The 22,775-nt window shown below is 38.3% G+C and overlaps 1 protein-coding gene across 1 annotated transcript in view; it reads left to right on the top strand.

The window, feature by feature from the left end:
- The first annotated feature begins 6 nt into the window (after positions 1-6).
- The window catches only part of MRPL13 (mitochondrial ribosomal protein L13), a 33,995-nt gene continuing 11,226 nt past the window's right edge, over positions 7-22,775 (top strand). Inside the window, exons 1-6 of the mRNA XM_042036360.1 lie at positions 7-35; positions 615-738; positions 3,503-3,596; positions 5,296-5,356; positions 16,617-16,703; positions 17,021-17,142. Coding sequence (XP_041892294.1) covers positions 9-35; positions 615-738; positions 3,503-3,596; positions 5,296-5,356; positions 16,617-16,703; positions 17,021-17,142 — 515 coding nt within the window. The 5' untranslated portion in view covers positions 7-8. The remainder of the gene's footprint in view (positions 36-614; positions 739-3,502; positions 3,597-5,295; positions 5,357-16,616; positions 16,704-17,020; positions 17,143-22,775) is intronic.

Genomic DNA, 22,775 nt, shown 5'->3' with positions numbered 1-22,775 from the left:
CCGGCGGGATGGCGAGTTACACCAGGGCGGCCCAGGTGAGCGCGGCCTCCCCCTCGGGCCGGCCGGGGCGTTCGCTGCCTCTGGGACGGGACCCCGGGGCCGTGAGGGAGCGGGCGGGCACGGAGGGTTCCCAGGCCCCCAGTGGAGCGCCGCGGGGCTGCCCCCGGTGTTGGTCCTGAGGGTCCCGCTGGCAGGAGCCGCTGTGTGCGGCACGTCTGGGGGACAGGAACTCCCGCGGGCGGCGGCTCGGGCTGTGCGCGGTCTGAAAGGTGCGTGTGGGGGAGCCGTGCCCTTCCCCGGGAGGGAGAGAGACCTTGGGCGTTAAATATGCTGCAGTTCAAGTAGCGATAATGGAAGCTTGCAGCAGGAGATCTGCGTTTTTGAAACAAAGCCGTCAGGGCCGGTAACCTTTCGGTGGTGTTACACATGTATACATCGCACTGCAGTGTGTGTATCGCAGTGCTCTGTCCTTTTAAAGGTTATTTGAAGGGGGTGGTGCTGAATATTTCTTATAGTATTTTTGAAGGTAAAAGAAGTGTTGGTCTAATAAATGAAGCTAGATTATGGTAGCGTGAGCTTTTACTGTGATAAGTACTGACCCTCTTTCTTTTCAGCAATGGGCTACTTTTGCCAGAGCCTGGTACCTCCTCGATGCGAAGTTGCAGCCCCCAGGAAAAATAGCAGCTGCCACTGTAATGAGACTCGAAGGCAGACATAAACCTATTTATCATGCACTAAGTGAGTATTGCAATGGATGAGAGCAAATTTGCTTTTTTTCACATGCGTGTTTTTTCCAATTTCAGTTTTAAAATCAAGCCTGCTATAAAGGATTACATTTCTCAATTGTTTGTAAATTATAAATGAATTGGTTTTCTTTCTCATCTTTTTCCGTCATACCCCTCCACAACCTAATGTTGTTTCTTTACCAATATATATAAAGGATATTATGATTTTGAAATTCATTTTGAGTAGCTGAATTACAGTGGGCTGTTCTTTCATTTTTTTAAAAACCTCAGAACATGTTTTGTTAATCTTACGTGTAAAAATTTAGTTCACAGGGCACGTAATGAAACATTTGAGTGCTACCTTTCAGTAGGTACACAGCACCACGGTCTTGGAATGCTTCATTCTGAATAAGGTGCAAAGAAGTCCTGTTTTCAGGAGGCAGTGGGCACAAACTGAAACACAGGATGCTCTGAACATCAGATAAGATATTTTTTACTGTGAGAGTGACTGGAAGTCATTGCCCAAGAGGTTGTGAAGTCTCCATCTGTGGAGATTTTCAAAAGCTGGTCCTGCTTTCACCACGGGGTTTGGATGACATGACATTCAGAGGTCCCTTCCTGCCTCATACATTCTATGATGAGGAGATTGGTACCTGTCTGATTCTTAAATGGGAAACAATCATTGTTGAAAGATACCTTTCAATTTAATGGTTTAAATAAAACCATAATTTTGTTTTTCTGCAGATTAGAAGATTCAGCTATAAAGATGCATCTGTAATCTTGTTCATTACTTGTAATGCTGTAGTGCCTGTCTCATGGGGATAAGCATTTTATAAATAATAAAAAGTTGATCCTTCACACCACTGGTACAGTGTTTCCTGTAATATCCATGCAAATTTTTCCAGAGACATTGCTGAAACATAAAGGAAGCCTTGAAGTTTGCTCATACATGTAAAGTGTACATAGCAAAATTATACTCGATCTATTTCGTAATGGGAGGTAGGATTTGTAGTGTTGTGGAGACTTTTAAATGTCAGAGTTCTGCTGTTGTAAATTTTGCTGTATCCACAAGATGTCACTGGAGACTTAAGGCTGTCTTGAGAAATAAAGCAGACACTGAGAGGAAAATGTTTTGGTTGCCCTGTGCGAAAGAACTGTGATACTTTTATCTCTGTGAAGTTTTAAAGTCTTGGAAAGAAGGACAACTTTATTTGGTTTAAAATATTCTGTAAATCAGTACTAATGCTTTACACAGGTTGGCACCAATTGGTTGGTTACTACTGCTGAGACATTTAGAAGGACAAAGTATGCAGGAACTCGTGGTTGATGTACCTGATGCTTCTTTTCTTCTTTTTTTGAACTAAGAAATATTTTAGCGTCTGTGAGATAACAGCTCCTTACACAGAATAACATCATGGGGATTTTTTTTTTGTTGTTTTGTTTTTAAATGGTATTAATATTTGTTAATTCAGTGCTCATGGAAGTGAAAAACTGTTGGCCACAATTTTCTTAGATGAGCTTATTCTTTCATCTTTCCAGCCAAAAAACCAAAAAGTCATGAAGTTCAGTGTCAGTTCCCTGATACTTATGTAGACAGAGAGCGTTTTTAGAGCTGAACTGTCAGCAGTGAAAGGCTGCAACAGCAAAGATGTGTAAATTGCATTTGCACTTCAGCTGTAATTGAAAGTGGAGCATTAAAAGCACACAAGATTAAAAAAAAATAAAAAACCTTAAATAAGGTGTGAAAATTGCTTTGATTAATTGCTCCTATTAAAAATGCATAGTCAGTTTAAGCCCTGCTTTGTATAGCTGCTTTGTTACCGACTCAAAAATGTTTTAGTCAGGTGAGCCTCTTCAAATACTTGTGTTCTAATAGGGTGATGCAAATGGGACTGGACAAATCATTTTCGTTTTAGTTGAATGCGTGGTTACAGCTTATACAGCTGATCAGGATCATTACTTCTGAAATTAAAAACTACATCTTTTCTCCTATTTACATGGTTTTTTGAGATAATACAGGTTTTCTTAGCACTTCATTAGTAAAGAAGATCCACTTAACTGTTTCTGGCAGGGTGTTGATGATAAATTACAGACTTTGCATGTAAAAAACTTTTGATAATAAAGTTACTGGTATATCTCTAAACATACATGTATATGCTGTAACATTCACTCCTGTTTGATAGATGAAAATGTGGGGGTTCTCCCAACAGAGTTGGTTTTTTAGGGTTTTCCCCCCTGCCTTTCCCTCAATGCAGTATTTTTGTTTCTTTTATATATTTAGCCTGAAAGTGTAACTACGTAATAGAAGTATTTTACTTACCCAAATTGTTCAATCCTTCAGTAAGCACAGATACTGTTTTTATGAAAAAGTAAAATTAAAAATATTTAGGATCATTTGGAATTAACCTTTTTTTCCTGTGGTTTTTTTTTTTTAGTATAGGTACATATGCAGCATAATGTGTTGAATAGGATAGAAATTTGCCCATAAGCCAGATTTCCAGATTTTAGCTGAATAATTGCAATGGTTTAGTCGTCTGGCTTGATGGTATTTTACCTTCTCACCTGCCTTCTAAACTGATAGTGCTAAAAGTAGTAATTAAGGTTGGTATTTAAATGCTGATTTGGATGTTTTGACTTTAAAAGCTCAGATTTTAAATTTGAGTTTTATGGAAGGTGTATTTATGTGCTACTATCTATGTATTGTACACATAATAGTTGTTTTGGTTGATTCCCTCTGTGGTTTTCTTCAATATTTTCCACTTATTTCTACCTTGTAGATGACTGTGGAGATCATGTTGTCATAATAAATACAAGACATATTGCCTTCTCTGGTAACAAATGGGAACAGAAAGTGTATTCTTCACATAGTGGGTAAGCTTTATAGTAAGTAAAGCTTCTGGTAATGAGCTTGTGGTAAATTTAATGTCATATTTTCTTAATAGTTGAAGTCCTTTTTAGCATATTGCTTTAAAAGGGAATGCTGGCTTAAACTTTTAGGGTTTTTTGTTTGTTTGCCTGTCTGCATGTGTTAAGATATTTAAAATGGCATAAACCTTTTTCTTCCTTTCTTTTTTTCTTTCTTTTTGGTTTTTTTTTGGGGTTTTTTGGTTTTTTTTGTTTTTTGTTTTTTGTTTTTTTATTATTATTTTTTTATTTTTTTTATCCCCAGTGTATGTTGCTAGGGAAATTAACTCAAAAGTAGTCAGGGAAATTGAGTAAGTTAACAGAATTGGTGAGCCAGGTTGTGTCTTGTGTTAACCTCTGGACTCAGTGATCTGGGCTATTCTGTTTACTGTGTAATAAAAGGTAATTTCATTGGCACTACACATTTAAGATATATATATTGTCACCAACTTCAATTACTTTATCCTATTAGGACCTATTTACCTTGCAGGAAATACTGAATCAGAGGATGAAAAGAAAAAATTGGAAAAACAATTTAAAAATGAAACACTCTCCAGCTGTACTGATGTGCAGTACCTTGTTATATACAGTAGTGTAAAATACATTATTCTGGCAGACATAACTTGTTTACAGTAGAGACTGCAATCATCAATGACAGGGTGTCAGTCATCAGTTCAGTGCTCCTGATCAGTAGTGTTACTACTACATAATAATCTCTAAATGTCACAGTGCATCCAGTTGGAAGATCGATAAATCACATTGAGAAAGCTGATTTTGCTAGTGCTAGTGGTGCAATCCTGAAATTGCTGAATTGCTGAGAAATTCTTGTTGAGAGCTGATGGAAATTATTGTGTGCTTTTTTTTTTCCTCCACCTCCCCTATGACTTAAAATTTTCTCTAAAATCTTAACATGTAAGTTAAAGCACTTGCATAAGTATCTAAGTTGGTTTTGAATAAGTAAAAAAATTGCACACTTAAAACTAATATTTAAGTCCATGCAGCTCAGTGGACATGTCTTCATGATGCTGGGCTTATTTTGATTTCACTTGGGCTGATTCCTAATGATGTAATTCAATCAAAATGAAACTCAGCTTTACCTGACTTCCATGTAATTTCTTACTGCATGTTATCAGGTCATTAAAAGCTTATGCATAAATCTGAATTAGTGTAGCTTCAATATGTGATATAGGCTTTAGAAAGATGGATCCATTGCAGTAAAACTAAAATTCTATTACTGTAGATATGCCAAGTCTTACTATAGCAAGAAAATAATAAATACAGTTCAAAATGGATGTGTCTTATGTCAGCCACAGACTGGTTGTGAGTCTTGATCATCTGGAAATATTGCAGAGTTCTGTATATCTTATTCCTGTTTTATTGTATAGCTGTTATGGTGTACTTGATAAGCAGTTTTAAAAACATACCCATCTGCTTGTGAAGCACAAGCTTTTTCATACTCAAGTGAATAAATAAGAACATAGAAGTGGTGTTAAAATTAGATAGTTGACAGGATAAATAAAATACAGTTTTTGGCCTCGTGAGAACATCTTCCTTTTCTGAGTCCCTATAATACCATTACACCATCGTTCAAGATGTAGTGATACTTATGTTAACATCATGCTTGAGTGTGAAGAATTCAGCTTGTATGTTTGCTTTGTTTTTCTAGTTATCCTGGTGGTTTCAAACAAGTGACAGCCACTCAACTCCATTTGAAGGATCCAACTGCTGTAAGTGTTTTCCCCTTCTTCTCTTTCATTTGTGAAACTGGTTGGTTTCAAGTTAATTAGTTCTCCTAAACAAATGGGATCAGTTAGGTATCTAAAGTTAAATTACACACATTCTACTAATGGTTCTTAGAAGCTTGGCTTGGGACACCATTTTTGTAAGCAACATTTCTGGGGTTAGATTGTAGGTTGTGTATTTTTGTCATTTTTCCATGCTGTCCAAAGGAGCAAATCAAGCTTGTTTGCTTCACTAATTTTTCACTTATTTACTTCCTTTTAGTTTCAGGGGTCTGACCTTTCTCATAAGTGAACTGCCATAAGTTTGAGTTAGCTAAACTGTACTTCAGCTTAATGACCCTACTGCTTTTGCAAGAGCCAGCAAGAATAATGCTAATCTTAAAAAAGTTAGAAAGTGCATCTGCCTCTTTTCCCAGTGAAATTCAACAGGAGGTTTTAAGTGATGATGTTTTTTTAAATCTTTTCTGTAATGCTGTGTATTCATGGTCTGTGAAGGAAATGGAAACGATGGTTATGTTGAACGTAAGCATCTTTGTTGTCTATGTTAGACTGTTTAAATTCTGAAATGCAGTGTTCATGTGTTTGTACTGATAAAAAAAATAGGGATCCAGATTGGCATGATCCATTTTGACATGTTGACTTACACAGTTGTAGAATTACTTCTACTAGAGTTTTGAATGGACAGCATTGGAGGACTGAATTCTCGTTAAGTACTAATGTTTCAGAGCATGATACAAGACCCACAGAGATTAATAGATACTTACGTTCAGTTTTGACTTTGAAATGCTTTTATATGGGCCACTTTACGTATAAAATATAAAAGTGTTTCTTCATTTTCCTAGATGTAGTGGTTTGGTTCAAAATATCCATTACTTACTTATTTTCCTTCTGTGAGATAAGAATTAGGAGAAAGCAAAGCAGACACAAAACTTAAAAGAATATAAAGAAGTTTATTAACAGACCTAAAAGGAAGGAAAAAAGTCAGACTAAACCTTCAGAACACTTTTGTTCCCCCCACCTTTCTCCCTTCTCCCACTGACAGCACAAAAAGACAACCCTTGAGATTTTCAGTCAGGTTACCACCTCTATAATAATCTTTTTCAGTTCACTTAGGGAGAGGAGTCTCTCTTGCTCATGCTATGGAGACATCTCCACAAGAAGTTCTCTCATGGCTTCAATGTCACAGCGACACAGCCGCCCAGGTTGGTTCTCTGCTCGCATGTGAAAGTCCCTTCCCTCGACTCACAGCTTTCCCCACAACTGTTTTCAAGGGTCCAATCTTTGCTAATGGGGTACCATTTTAAGGATGAGCTGTTCAGAAGCAAAGGTTCTCTTCACCCATCTCTGGGAGCATCTTCATCTCTAGGAACAGAGGTGCCAGAGCAGAAGTGGGTTGTCCACCCCACCTCCTCATGTCACACAGGAAATTCCACAGCCACTTTGTGGGATGTACCTTCTCTCTGGGGAACATCCGCATTTGGTAGCAGAGTCTCTGATCTGTACTGCCGAGATTTGGAGAAGGCACTCTTTCATCTCCTCCTTGAGCTCCTGGTGATTCTTCTCCATCTTATCTTCCACTTTCTGCATAGGTGTTTCCACAGCTGCAATTCTTGCAATATGTTGGGCCTTGGCATATGCCTATTGCACACTGCTAGGTACTGTAGAGCAGCAGGTAAAGGTAGAGGGGCAGGAAGATAAATCAGCAGCAACATATCAATGATTTGGAAATCCTGGTTTGTCCCAAGTCTGCCTTATACAAGTGCCAGTACTCAATAAAAAAGTGATCCGCCATATGAATTTGCCTGGTTTCTGTTTTTACTGTCACACCTTCTTTAAATAAAGTGAAACTAAATCCTACATTTCCATATAATGTTCTGTCTATAATTTTTCAAAACAAATGGTTTTGCAAGCAGCTTCCAAGATAGTTGTCATTCCTTTGGGAATTACTGGTAGTTCCATGTCTAAAATGGATTCTTCAATATATTTCATTTGAACTTCAGGCAGATGCTGAGCGCTGGGAGGCAGTGTAACACAACTTGTTAGGGCATGAGAATGGGATGTTCTCTCAATTACCTTCTGGCATTCATTCTGAAATACCTCTTTTCTTGCCAGACTCATAGATGAATTTCTCTGCAAACAGAAGAGGATTAAATGCATTGCCAAAAATGAGGCATGTTGAACAAAAAGGCTCAGGAAATGGTGATGTGGCTCAAGTCTTGGTCTCATTTAGCAAGAGACACTATTTTTTTTAACACAATGGTGGAGAGTCTTCAGCAATTAACTCTGTCATTCTATTGAAAATGAAGCATTCAGTTGTCTCATAAAGATATCTCAGACGTGTTTTTGTCATAATTAGTAGTAGTGGATGGTAATTTGGCAAGATACAGTCTGTATTTGTAGCTGTAACAGATTTTTATGGCTAGAAATATTTGTTTACTAGTTGAATTGTTTTGGTGTGAAATGCATTGGGATATGACAAAAATGGAAATTATGATGATGTTTTATTAACAGGTTTTATTTTTAGAACTAGCTTTTAAAACCTGAAAAAGTAGTACTGTAAAGAGAACAATGCCAGCCCGAGTAACATACGGATCTTCAAATCATAATCTAAGTGACACATCGTTATTGTGGAGACTTTTATATATCACTTTATTTCACTTCCTTTTTCTTTCAATTACATTAAATTCAGTTCCTGTGAAGCCAGTGGAATTAGGAAGATTGTAGGAAGCAGGCTGTATCTTCCTGTGGCATCCAAATGTTCATTTTGTAAAGTGTTACTTTTGTCTTGGAGGCTACTGCTGTTTCTCTGCCCTTGGCCTTACTGACTCCTGCTAATTCATCCTGGTAGTGCTTCATTAGATGAGTCATCATTGCTTTTGGAAATAGTGCTGTTACAGAAATTAAGGCAGTAAATTAATGGAAGAGACTATTTCCAAGGAAAAAGATGTTGTAAACTTGTGTGGTGCTACATAGAGATTTTCCAGTGGATTTGACTATTTTCAGTTTATGTAAGACTTCCTGAGTGTGTGTGTGTATAGTAGGACTGTAGGAATGCTTAGCACTGTCTTGACTTACGTATATCTAAATTCAAATATACAAATCCCCAAGATAAATATTTTTCTGTTAGTTTTGTTTCTAGTATACAAAGTGTTTCTAGGAAAAACTGGTTCACAGCTAATGGCTGGTTAAAAAGATTGTAATTTGATGCAAAATGGTATAGTTATGCTTATGTGGGGGGGCTGAAAGCCGTATGTGTAGTTGTCAGAATTTAGACAAGGTTGCTGTAGTATCATCCCTGACCATTTCTAGCTCCTTCTTAAGGTACCACCAAGGTTGATGATCTGATACTCTCACTTAATGGAGGCTGACCCCACTGTATCTCTCATATTTGGAGCCTGATATTCTTGCAGGTGGTAGTTAGTGCTTCAGAGGGATTGTGCTGAATTTGAATGTATATGTGCCTTTTTTTAAGGGCCATAGGATGATTCAAATTGAACAGAACCTCAGGAAATCTCTAGTCCAACTTCCTACTTGAAGCAGTGTCACCTGTTAGGTCAGATAAGGCTGCTGGGGATTTATCCAGACAGATCTTGAAAGCTTCCCATGGCAACCATTTGTAATCCCTGACTTCTCTACTTCGTTGAAAGGAATAAAAAACTTCACGTGTTTGATCTCTGATGTATAATTTTGTACCTGAGATTGGAAAAGTACTACTTTTTTTTTTTCCCACTGCTAAGTATGTTTTATGTTAATATGGGGCAGTGAATGCAAAAATAAGTCTGCGTAGTTGATGTTTTGTACAGAGCTTAGAGTTTCTTGTTCATTTTGCCAAGTTTTTCAGGACTTCAGAAAAATTTGGGTTTATGCAAGGGTGAAAATTAGTGTGTTGACAAAAAGACATCAAAAGTACTGTCTAGCACATTTTTACCTTAAATATGTGTGAGTTCATTCAGGAGTCATGAGGAGAGGAGTGTCTCTGAATCTGCTTAATTTCTAGTGTTTTCAGTTGTCTGCTCTTCTGAAGAATAGCAGAGAATAGTACTCATCTATTGGAGTTGGCTGGGCTACTTTAAGAAGTGCTTATTGAAGAAAAAAACCCAGCTTGTTCACATTTCTCTGACTTAGACTGAATGTAAATTCTTGGACCACCCATAAGCAAAACTGTTAAATATGTTCTTTAGGTGTACCATGAAACTTTATTGCTGTAGTTCAAAACAGCCACTCTGTTGTTCAGGTTAATATAATACTAATATTCTGTATGGCAGGAATAATACCTTAGGATATAAATGGGCAGGCAGCATTAACCTCCGTTGGAGGTTGCTAAAAAAATCTGATTGAAAGGTTTGGTGGGGTTTTTTTTGCCAGGACAATCTTTTGAAAATAAAGGAAACAGGTAAACTTTTTTATTTGAGGTGTAGATGTTTGGAATGTGTAGAGGTTTGGGATTTTCTTGGCTTTTTTTTAAATAAAACTTGTGGAAGTTTTAGTTAGCTGGAAAACTGCTGATGCGCATGAGACCAGCTCTTTCAAAATTAGACTTCTAGGTACTTGATACAGAAAGACTAAAAGATGTAGTTTTAAATCTCAGATTTGAGAGGGAGCAAAGATTACTTGAAAAACATTCCTGGAAAAATCTTATGACTTTTCATTTAAATGCCTGCGAAGTAATATTGTCAGATCTAATCTATAGGAGTAGATAGTAATCCTGTTAGGACAGAGTTTACAATCAATTTTTTTTTGATTTCCTATTTGAAAGGTAGGCAAACTTGGCTTTTTTTTTTTTTTTTCTGGCTGCATCAGAAACTTGACCCCAGAAAAGAAAAAGAAGAAATTACATTTGGCTAAGACCACATGCTCAGTGAGAGGATTGACCTTTGCAGTATTCAGAGGCTGTATTGCCTGTGACCTGCTAGGGAAGATTATTAAGTGAAGCAGGGTAGCTCTATGGAAGTGTGCCCGGAGGGAGCCTCCAGGGGTGTCAGGGTTTTGGTTTGTTCAGCTGCTGGCTCTGATGTGAAGGAGTTTAAAATGTTCTCATTCTCCTTTTGAATGCCCTTTAGCAACAGCTTGCACGTATAGACTTGCCATTATATCTGCCTAATAATGGTCTTTTGAAGAAAAGCTCAGACAGAAAACACAGTTAAATCTTGCTGTTAGTATTTGAGAACCTATTTTCTTTGCATCAGTAAGGAATAATTGATAGAATAATGTGTACATGCTAGAACAGTTAGTAGTAGCATTTTCTTCTATTACTAGGGAGTAATGTTTTTTAATTAAGTAGAACAAAAGTTCAAAGTCTGGATTAGTAGGTACACAAGTTAGTTTTGCATGGGGAGGAGAATACTGTTATGGGGCATGTTATCTGGAAACCTCTAGGTGACCTGAATAAGTCTTACAGCTGACTTGGTCGTTTTCTTCATAGTACACAAAAATAAATGCTTGTATTAAAAAGTCTTAATCCATTCCTGATTTTTGAGTCAAGTTAATAATTTAAAGAAAACATGAGGCTTTGCATTTTTTTAAGTGCTAAATATAGTGGAAAGCCAAATGACATGCATGGAAGTTTAATTTTTCTGTGACCAAATGATTCTGATGGCAGTATTGAGTATATTCACTGTTGCTGTCAGAGGTAGAAAGAGAAAGGTCTTTGTGTTATATTTTATAATGTGTGGTGAAAAGAACATGTTGTATGCAGAACAGAAAACCATGAACTGGTAGAAGGAAGATATGGTATCAAACTGTGCCTCCAAGTAACTGCTGTATCTCTTGAAATTCTTCTAGGGGTTTTTTGGCATGCCTTGTAATTAATCACTTTGTTTTCTCTGGAGCAATATGTCCTTCCCATGTTCTAGAGTTGCTTCCTGTTGATTATTGGACTTAATTCAGCTGCTAGGGTAGACTTTCTTCTGGAAATTCAGCCAATTATTTTGTGCTTCTCAGTACCAGGAGTGGTATTGCTCTGTTGATTTTCATCTTTAAAGTATGTTTTATCTGGCAAAGAATCTTTCTCAGAACTTGTCTCCATCAGACATAGTCTAAAAGTTGCACGTAAGCCAAAGCCTGTCAAAAAAATTGAAATGTTTAAGCCTCACAGTGTTTCAAATAAATATATTTTAATTTATTTGTACTCATAAAAGGTATTAATGTGCTGTAAGGGACTGAAAGTGCAAGAGTTTTAATAAAGCTGCCTTCAGATTCTTTCTAATTAGCTCTTTAAATTGGAAACTAAAAGAATAATGTCATATAACTGTGTTATTAAGAGCATGTCTATGCTGTGAGTATATAAATTAGCCAAGCTGAAAAAAAAAAAGGTATTGCAGTATTCAAGATGACAGTTGCAATTAGAGCCAATAGGAATTTTGCAATTCAAAAAAAATCAGGGCAAACAGCATGCCAGTAGTATAAAAATCCCCAAATACTAATGCTGGGTTGGCTGTATACATCTGATGGTGGCTGTCTTTACCTGATGGAGAAACCATCATAGTCTTTAGGGGTAAGTATTTAAGAGGATATAGAATTTAACACATTGCTGGTACTAAATATAAAGGACTTGGGGAGGAGGCAGTGGGAGTCTGTGAATAGCTGAATAAACTGTTAAGCTGTGCTAGTCAATTTTAAACTGACATCAAGGTTGCAGTGAGACCTGTGGATGGGTGGACCACTTTACCAGTCTGAAATCTCACAGAAATCACTAGGTTTTTTAACTTTCATGTAAAATTAAACTCCCACTATCTTAATAGCTCAAAATAAGCATAATCACATAGAAAGCAATAAGGTTTCTTTTATTAGAAGTGTATTGCAAGCATATAAAAAGAGTTTTTATTGTTAATTCCAGAAAGAAACATGTTCTGATGTGTGTTTTCAGGGAGCATTGCATCTGTGTTTGGGTTTAGAATGAGTTTAGTAGCAGATTTGCAGTTCCATACTTTTCTTATTTAGGGTTGATATATTTTTTGTAAAACTTGATCAAGTTCAGATAACAGAAGAGCCGAGGGTTCCAACACCATTACTTAACACCCTGCAAGTATTGCTGGTTGGATCTGCCTTTTCTGTTGCACAGCTGTACTCAAGGTGCAAAACCAGTCTGTACAACTTCACTTAAGCCTGTGCTTTATGCACTTCTTTGATTTGTCATCACAGCAGTGAAAAGGAAGTTCTGGCTGTAGGCAGAAGTTTGGGCAAGAAGTTGGATGTAAACTTGGTCTTTCCAGTAGCTGGGTTTGGATTTGTTTTGGCTTGTAGAAGAGTCTTTGAGGCAGAAGTTACAATGAAGGAATTTTTCCAGCCCTACCTTTTGTGTCCTGGCTCCCTGTTTAGCCTTCTGTTCTGTAGTTGGACTAATGACCTTGTAGTAAATCAGAATCCTGGGCTGCATTCAAACCAGCATGGCCAGCAAGGTGGGCGAGGCAATTCTATCCCTCTGCTCTGCTCTGGTGAGGCTCCACCTGGAATACTGTGTCCAGCTCTGGGGCCCCCAGCACAGGAAAGGCATGGACCTGTTGGAGCAGGTCCAGAGGAGAACCACAAAAATGATCAGAGGGATGGCACACCCCTCCTATGAGGAAAGATTGAAAAAGTTGAAGTTGTTCAGCCTAGAGAAGGAATGACTGGGGAGAGCTTACTGTGGCCTTTCAAGTGTATAAAGGCGGCTTACAAAAAAGATGGAGACAGACCTGTTACCAAGGCCTGTAGTGACAGAACAAGGAGTGATACTTTTAAACTGAAAGAGATTTGGATTGTAAATAAAAAAGAAATTTTTTATGTGAAGGTGATGAGACTGAAACAGACATCCCAGAGAAATTGTGGATGTGCCATCCCTGGAAGTGTTCAAGACCAGACTGGAGGAGGCTTTGACCAGCCTGGTCTAGAGGAAGTTTTCCCTGCTCATTGCAGGGGATTGGATGGGATGACCTGAAAAGGTCCCTTCCAACCAAACCATTCTGTGGTTTGCCTGCTAGTAAAAAATGGTTTGTACTTCATGTGAACTGAATTTTCTCTTCCAGATCTTGCAGTTATGAGCTTCTTGCATGTGTGAGGGGGCATGGAAAGGCAAATGAGTTCTTAAGCAGCATGGAGAATAGATGTATCACAGCATGCCTTGGATTATGCGTATTGCCCTTTGGATACTTACCTGCAGAACCTGTTATTGAATATACAATTATCCATGAACATTCATTATCCATTACCATTCTTCAAGTCCTGTTTTCATGATAGTTTGTTGGAACATGAATTCGTCAGTACTGCAGTGACTGTACACAACATTGAAAGTGTTTCTTCATTGTTAAAATCTGAGTATATAAATCAGTCATTCTTCACAGAGTGATTTGTTTTAATAGGCACATTTTTGCTACTGAATTGTTCTTTTTGTAATGTAGATAAAAGATTCAGAACACATTCACCAATCAGAAGTATCTACAACCAAAATAGACCAGCTGCTCTACCTCCCTGGTTTGTTTCACCAGATGTGTCTGCCACATTGTCTTGGTTTGAAAGACAGGTGTCTGCTAAGGAAGGCAGAAGCCTCCCTTGGAATGGCAGATGCAACCCCCTTCCCTCCGAGATACTATAATTTTGAAATCAAGGGGGCTTTTAGGCAAATATGTGGGAAATAGGAATAACAGTTCTTTACTATTATATATCTATATGTGTATAACCAGTCAAACAAACGACAATAACTATGGCAGTAACAGCAAACAATCACAAACCCAGTCCCAGCCTTCTCGGCTGTCGGGCCCTTTCCCCTCGGGTGCAGTTCCGCTCGCAGCCGGCAGGGGGCGCTGGCGGCTCCCGGTGAGCAGGGCAGGTGCGATGGTTCCCCCGCGGCTGCAGGGGGCGCTCCGGAGCGAGCTCGGGGAGCACGCGGCACCGGTGCCCTGGGATCCCGGGAAGGGATGGGACAAAGGCTTCACAAACCCCTGGGCAGCCGATCCTGGTGTCTCGCCGGACCCTCAGGAACAGCAGGCTGGAATGGCAGGCTGGAACGGCAGGGACGAGCACAAATCCCGGAGGACAGATGAGATGTATCCAAAAGGGGAACCCCCCGGAGGTCTGGGCAGGCAGGGCGAGCACGGCTACAACGCAGCGAAGGCTCGAAGCAGCAGCGGGGCAGGGCGGCCACGGCCCGGCCTCCAGCGGGGCAGGGAAGGCGGGCTTGGGATCCCGGTGTTTCTCCAGCAGAAAGAAAAGCGGCCGAAGAAAAGCAGCTTCCCTCTCTCCGGACGCCGAGACTGACTGCCCCCACACACTCAGGTGAAAACAAAAGAGTAGCCAGATGCGCCCCACCCTGTAGCTAGCTCTTTTGTTTTTCTGAAGTACTCAGCCATTTGCTCCCCCGGCAACCTGGATGGGCAAAATTCCTTTAACAGAAGAAAAAAACCAGGAGAGCTCCTAAAAACCCAACACACATGCGACAGAGGAAGATCAAAAAGTCAAACGTGAACATTGGTTGCTTGAAGAAGTCAAGTATTTAACATAATGTTCATTAAAGTATTTTAAAGTCTCTTTTCATTGGGCTGAAATATTTAAATAACTAGCTCTGTGTATCTGTAGGTCAGAGGTCATATGTTGGACTGTGTGTTTGTGCAATTTATTAGTCTAAGAAATCAACACTGTTTCTAACACAGTCTGAAGTTAAAAGTAATTTTTAGATGAGAAAAAAATCCCCTCAGGCAATGTATTGAGAAGTCTCAGGATTTGTTGGTTTAGATCTGATGCATTTTGATCTTTCATTGGCAATAAGGAAAAACACTGGATAGAAAGAAAAATAAGCATATGCTATTAAAATTCTTAATGATAAAAGGGCTGTTCACATGAGCTGCTGTTAATATCCATATATTTTTTTTTATTGTTATGGTATCTCGCTTGATTTTTAGTATTCAGTGAAGCAAACCAGTGAAGGTTCATTTTCTGTTTTTGTCTTGCCCTTGTCTAGGCACATAGTATACTGACCTAAATAAATTACAGTTTGCTCTACAAGCATGAATAGTTTTTATCCCTAAAAAGCTTTAGTTTTCATCTTTGGTTTTTAATACATACCTATTAATTTTTATTAGAGAAAGTATCAAAACCGTGTATTAATCTGCATGACCTGATATATTTCTCCTGTCATCTTGATTTATTGTATTTGTCCACAGATTTGTGGTACTGGATGCATAACACCTGAAAATCTTACCTTAACATGGTTCCACCTGGGAACTCAGTGATTGTCTCTAAAATTTCAATTGAATTCCCTTAGTTAATTTTATAAAAAGAAGCCACGTTGCTCAATAGACTTTGGAAAATATCCAGGTGTCTGGGAGATTTGTTTGTGCTTAGTGCCCTGCCTTTCAGTGTGGTTTATTGGCTTGAGCTTGATGTTGCTCTTAGCATGCCTGGGTAGTTTCTGATTTGGAGTTAGTTTATATCTGGGTGTCCTGGAGCAAACATTTTACTTATAAAATTGCACATAGGTCTAGCCCAAAATGCTTTGCTGTCCTTTATGAAACCTTTTTTTGTCTCCTGCAGTTGTGTGCGTTGTTGTACATTTACAAATGTTCCCCTTCTGGATGAAGTCCATAACAATGTGTTTTGTATTTAAATAAAAGGCATCTTTGCTAGAGTCCAAGAGAAAATCCTGTTGACATTTGTTTACTTTTCAATAAGCATCATCTAGAGTAGATGTACAAATTCTATTCGTTCCTGATGTTTAGAAGTAAGATTGTTCATCTGGAACTAATAGCAAGGAAATATACATAGTAAGTTCATGAAGCCGTGTTTTGGTATGTTAGCTTTGCTTAAGGTACAAAGCATTAATTATAAAACTATTTTAAATGCGGCAAATTACAATGTTAAACTAGTTGGTGGGAACACTTGGAAATTTGTTAGAGTATATTTTATTTTTTTTCCTAAACAATATATGTATGTAAATGTGCAATACAATACAGAGTTACCACAAGCTTTTCAATTCTTTGAAGTTGAAGGATCATATGCAGTCATCCACAATGCTAAATATAGCTCTTAACTTTCTAAGCTGAAGTGTTCTACATGGCTCTTAAAATGAGTGTTTATATGACAAGGAGTATTTATTTTTTTTAAAACCGATGTTTAGAGCGCCTTCTGAATGTGGTGCCAGAATTCTTCAGCCTGAAAGAAGATAACTGAAAAGAGGTTCAGTGATTAATGGCGTGGGTAGAGGGAAACACAGCTAGCCTATTTCATGTTATCTGTAACTTGTCTGATTATTTGTTACTATGTTACCTTTCCTCAGATTGTTAAACTGGCTGTTTATAGAATGCTTCCAAAAAACCTTCAGAGAAGAGCTCTGATGCAGAGGCTACACCTGTTCCCTGAAGATGTGAGTAGTCATGCAGTTACATTTTCATCCCTGTATTATATGGAGGTGGAGAGGGAGTGTTAGCAATGGCTCTCATGTCACGAAAAGGTAAATTTAAAAAAAAAAAGCTGCTTTTTTTCTATATATCTGTATGTAGTTGGGTTTTTTCCATATTATTCACAGAACTGTGAGATTCAAGACATGTGAGATTGGTGTATTTGGGTGAAACACTTAGCATGAAGAACACAGTACTGTTGACAAATTTTGGTCTGGCTTTGTGGGCACAGGTGGTGTTTGTTAAACAATCAGATGGTTAAGTCTATTCTCACCTGTCTCAGGTTGTTCCAGAAGATATAGAGAAGAACCTTCTACAAGAGATTCCTCAGCCACGTGTAGTCCCCAAGAGGTTAGATGAATATACACCAGAAGAAATTGCTGCCTTTCCGAAGGTTTGGACTCCGTAAGTATCTTAGATGTTTTTAAGAGGACACATTGACTGCATATGTATTATATAGACTCTCACATTATTAGTAAGAAAAAGGTAGTCATCTTTCTCTTTATGTCATTTTTCTTTGAGAGAGAAGGTCATTAAAACAACAATAGTTGCTAAAATTTTCTGTTTCTGGTCTTTGTTTTAATAAGTAAAGCTTTACTTAAAATCATGTTTTCAACTCTCTGCTTCATCCAAATGAATAGAGTGAAATGAATAGAATGAAAAGCTTCATTACCTGGTTTGAGTTGTATGTGCTCCATAATGTGTAACTGTTAGCCATAGCCAAAGGAAATGCCACCCACATCTGTAAACTTTCAAAAGCTTATTAAAAATCACTGTACTTAGGCTCCTCATCTTAGATGATACTAAAATAGGTCTGTGCATCTGTGTAATGGAGGCACCTCTGTGTTACAGTCTCTGTTAAAAGGAACAGAATCCAGCAAATACTTTAAGCCCTCTTCTGAGCTGAAACAGGGAGTTTAGTTTTGACTTCTTCTAACCTATATCAGTGATAAAAATTGCTATATTTGCTTTTATCCTCACTACTGAATGGAGTTGAAATTCCTGAGACTTCGTGGTTTCTGTGAGATTTCAGTGGATTAACCCTGAGGAAGTTTAGATTCTGCACCATTGACCAAAATTCTGCAGTATATTAAAGTTGATAAGCCTGTCCTGTTGTATGGTATACTGTACTCTTCTATAATGTGTTTAGTATTAAAACTGATAAAGGTTCTCCACAATAATTTAGCATTGAATGAGGAGCTGGCACTTAGTTTTAGCTAACTAATTTGGAGTATCTGTATTGTCAAAGGAAATAGTGCTGTGCTGCCAGAGCTTTTGAAATGCATTTCTTTGTCCCTGCATACTACTGTAGTCTTGGTTGAGTTCATCTCCTTAGCACTGGGCCACTCTAATTCTGTTGACTTACAGGTGTGTGTGGCAGAGGACAAATAAACTTAATGCCATCTAATTTAGTCATTGCTGTCAAACTAAGTTTTGTAATATCTTCATGTCAGCATATTAACCTTGGGGAAAATCTGCAGGTAAGAACACTACTGCTGTTAGAATTCCCTTCCCATAATTTCTTGGAACCATTCCCTCTGGAGGAATTCAAAGCACAGAGAAAATAAGCATCCCCTTTTTTTTATATTTCTCGTCTCTATAGTCTCATATGGATTGATTGCTGGTAATGGCTCTCTGTATACAATCTTTTTATTCTGTGCCAATTATGGGGGTTGGGGAGTACTGCTGCCTTAGAAATCTTGTAGTAGATTTGGAGGCTCTCAACTCAGAGGATCAGTGTTCCTCCTGTGGAAGGGCTGGGGAGCTCAAGTGGGTATTATGGTGAGAAAAAACAGGGAATAGGTGGGCCTGAGAGGAACAGAGTACTGGGTCTAAAATGAGTGAGAGAATGCTAGAGAGAAGTGGAGCTAGTGGGGTCTGGGTGGAGTAGGGAAAAACAAATGGAAGTTTGGGAGAATTTTAATGCTCTGAGTGTAGAGACTGGGGCAGAAGTTTCCCTTCACCCAGCTACTCCACCTATGGCGACAGTTATAGGCCTGGAGACATACCTAATGCTTGTTGTGTTGGACTTTTGTCCTACCTTTTTTCTGCTCTCAGGAAGTGGTAAGATCTAGCAGAGGTATAAGAATGAAGATGGTTATCTACCATCTCTCCACTAACTGCAGGGCTCATCGCTGTTGTAATTTTGGCTTCTTGTCCTGGCTTGCAACCAGACTATTGCTGGTGTCAGATAAGTTTTAATTTAACCTTCAGCTCACATTTTTAGCAGTTTGATCTTGGGAAGAGTTTCCAATATGAAGTAACAGGAAAAATAATAATGTTTTTCTTGTCTGAAGGAAAAAGTGTATTTTGATTTCTCTGGCATTCAGATTTCTATGGGGGGAAGAGCTTAGTTGGGAAATAAAAGATAAAGAATTGAGCAAATTTGGTAAAATAACTTTCTGATGTGATAAGTAAAATACAGAAGTCAGTAAAGGGGTACTTTAAATGAACCATAGTGGTCACTGTTCTCATTAAAATGCCAGGTGGAGTGTCTGAGAATACACAGCTTTGCACCAAACACATTAAAAGAAAGGGTGTATGAATATGCAGAGGAATATCGGCTCTGTGTTCTGAGATTTTTCAGTGTGTGAACCCATGGAGGAAGTAGTGTTTGCATTATTACAATTGGAGAAGGAACAAAAATATATTTACAAATTCTTCTTTTTAGAGGCATGTAGCTAACACAAATATTCTTTTAAAAATAAGTCAAAAAAGGGACAGCTTTGTTCAGCATACCAAAGAGAAGTTAGGTTAAAGTATTGTTGTACAAGACTGATAATTTGAGATGTACTGAAGAAAACAGCCACCTGACATGAAAATTATTTGAGAAGAGAAAACATGAAGGGAACGTGAGTTGTTTTGTAGAAATCCAAATATTGCAGAAATATGTGTATCTCAGAATGCCAAACTGACTTTCTGTTTGGGTTCCTTGTCATTTCATTCTTTGCAGCTGACAGGCTGCCCAGGGAGGTTGTGGAATCTCCAGCCCTGGAGATGCTCAGAACTCACTGCACAGTTCCTGAGCAACCTGATGTTATGTTGGTTAGTTCTTCTCTGAGTGTAGTCCTTTCAGATGCAAATTATTCTATGTTTTTTTATATATGGGGAAAGTAAACAAACATAGTAAAATAGATTAGTATTTTAATAAACTGTGTTTTAAAAAAATAGTGCATAGGTTGCTCATCTTATTAGTCCTGTTTGGCTTTTCCTTGGGCTGTTGCTTGTATCTGGGTGAGAGCACAGTGCTAAAATGAGTAGGTTTTTTTTGTCCTGTGTGTGTGCTGCATTCTGTAAATGGCATGTAAAAGGCTTGTTGTGGACTTGGATCTGTGAGCTTCTGCAGAACCCATAGATAGTTTCCATACAGTAAGAGCAGTCCTTACAATAAACGAGAAAATGAAGGATACAGAAAAGCTTTAAACTCCCTTTTTTTTCTTCAGATGATTTTAATAATTCTTCCTGCCTTATGTGAGTTTTGGTTTTAATTATTATTTCTCTTCCATGAAGTTCTGAGCCTGATGACCAGCCTGTTTACCAAAAGGTAGAGGTTCAAAAGCGGATGAAGCATTTCTGTGAATGATAACAAAAGGGAGGAGTTAGAGGGAGGCAGTGTTAGTGGTTCATCTTCTTTCTACAGAAAAGAAAAAAGTTGGTATTAGCCCTTTGAGATAGCTGTATGCTTTAAGGGAAAAGATAAATGAAGAGCAGAGCTTGATTAAAGATATGGAAGGCTATAAATACAGATAAACACAGTTATAACTAGGAAATGAATCTTTAAGGTTTTACATTAAAACTTGTACCCAAGAAATGTACCTTTACTGTATATAAACCAGACATAAGACAGATAATAGGGAATGAATATAAAGAACTGCATTTATGTGAGAACTTACTAATATCAAGAGGAAAATACCCTTTTTCTCTTTAATTGGAAATAATAATACAAATTTTCAATTGGAATGTGAAGAGGACATGCACAGTGCTGCTAATGATCTCATTGGATGTTTTGGCTATATTTTGTGTAAAAAACGTCTTGCTATAGATGTTTTTTTTAAAGGTTGTTTTGCTGGTAATTGGAGACTGACCCACCGCAGAGAAAGACATGGTATGCAAGTGGAACACTAAAATAGAGAAACAGTTTTTAAGGAAAGCACAAGGTAGGTGTGGAAACCCAGAAAATCATTTGGTTTTCAGAGTGGAGCGCCTTCCCATCACTCCTCCTTCCACCATGATAGGAACTGAAGAGGGATCGTGCTCCATGAAAGTGGAGAATTAAATATCAAAGTATTTCTAGTCAAAAAGACTTTCTTCAAGCATTCTTTCCTTTCATCCCTAACTGGAACCAACTGACTTCCCAGCTTGTGTTCTTAGATCCTCCATGGAGAGGTCTGAAGTGTGATGGAAAATCATGTAGATACAGGAAAGTAAATTATGTCTGTTCCAGACATATTTCAAGGGTACAAAGATAAAAAACTAGTTCCTTTCACAGTTTGATTTTGTACCATGAGTGAAACGTTTATTTCAAGTGTGCTTGAATTGTATGTCTTTTAAATGACACTTAAACAGAAATCATTACAGAATTCACCAGTAACATACGACTAAGCAAACAATTCTGTTCCATAAAAGCAAGGATACGTCAGATTAATGGGTAAATTTTCCTGTTACATACCATTTGAAAGTTGTTTAACTGTCTGGGTGTATATATGTTTTGAGCCAGTTTTAAAGGCAGGAAATTGTTTTTCAAGCAGTATTTAAATAAGAGTATTACCAGATATATAGAATAGCAGGCTTGTGTTGTTCCAGTGAGATGGATGCATTCCTGGGAGTTTCCCTTAAGAAAGCAGATCTGTCTGATTCCATGGAGTTTGCTCAGGCTGGTGCTGGTGTGCAGACTGAATGCCTGGTCCACTGCCAGCCCTCCTAGGAACTCCCCTCGGGCCAGACAGCTGCTTGCTTGTCATTGGGGGAACAAGTTCTTCTACACTTCTGAAGTTTTTAAAACCTGATATATTGTAAACTCTGAAATTTGGTTTTCGAAAACCAAACACCTTCTTAATGTTTCTATTTCTGAGTAACTTGCCTGATTTCTGCCCCCATCTGTACATTCTGCTTTGAGGCAGGGGGTTGCAGAACCTGGTCTGAAGCTGTGATTTTGTTCCAGCTGAGCAGCGTGGGTTGGGCAGGGTCCCAGTACTGACACTGCGTGTCATCCCCGTGCCATGGCACACAGATTCCTGGAAGTTTGAGCAACACTCTGTGGCTTTGAAAGCAGAAAATCACAATGTTCTCAGACAGAGAAGTTTGTAGGTGTTGAAACATAAGCATATTGGATACCTGTGAACTGCAGATGGCTCTAATGATCCTCTTAGGTATTCTGTGCCACTTTCAGTTCCTCTCCAGTTTTGTGTCCTTAAAGCTAGCCTTGCCAGACGCAGGCAACCAGAAGCCAACTGTGGTGTTCCCAGCAAACAAATTTGTGGGTATTGGTAAACAGAAAGGCTTTTGGATTAAGAGATCCTCTCAGCCACAGCTGCCCTTTCTGTTTGTTTGCTTACAAGAACTGCAGCACTAGTTGTCTTGCATAATTTCTAGTCCAAGTTTCTATTTTTAGTTACACAAATTATTTCTGGGATGTAGAAACAGAGCAGAAGAAGAAGCCAGAGATATCCTGGTTATGTGGTTGAAATGATGTTACAAACAGTGCTTTTATATATGCAAGATGCTGACAGACTTTTTTAATTAGGTTTTTTATCTGTTAATTTCTTCAGATAACTTCATAAGGAGCCAACACCAAAAGACAGCACACATTATATTGCATAGAGAAACTACATTTGGAGTATTTCCAGTGATGTGCTCTCTTACAAATTATAACTTGCAGTTTTTATGAAATTTATAAAATGTTTTTTTCTCCCTACAATGAAATATGAGGTAAAATAAAGGGAAAATTGTTGGAGTGTTACTCTGGTTACCTTGAGAAGAGCAGAGGGAAAGCCACAAAGCCAGCTCCAAAGCTGGTGAGGTCTTGAGCTATTTTTATT

Source organism: Corvus kubaryi, unplaced genomic scaffold (assembly GCF_017639235.1).
Source record: "Corvus kubaryi isolate FWS band 111438036 unplaced genomic scaffold, C.kubaryi_AGA036_p1.0 37385, whole genome shotgun sequence".
NCBI classification, from domain to species: domain Eukaryota; kingdom Metazoa; phylum Chordata; class Aves; order Passeriformes; family Corvidae; genus Corvus; species Corvus kubaryi.
The sequence above is the reverse complement of the archived record's forward strand: the minus strand, read 5'-3'. Positions and strand labels throughout refer to the sequence as shown.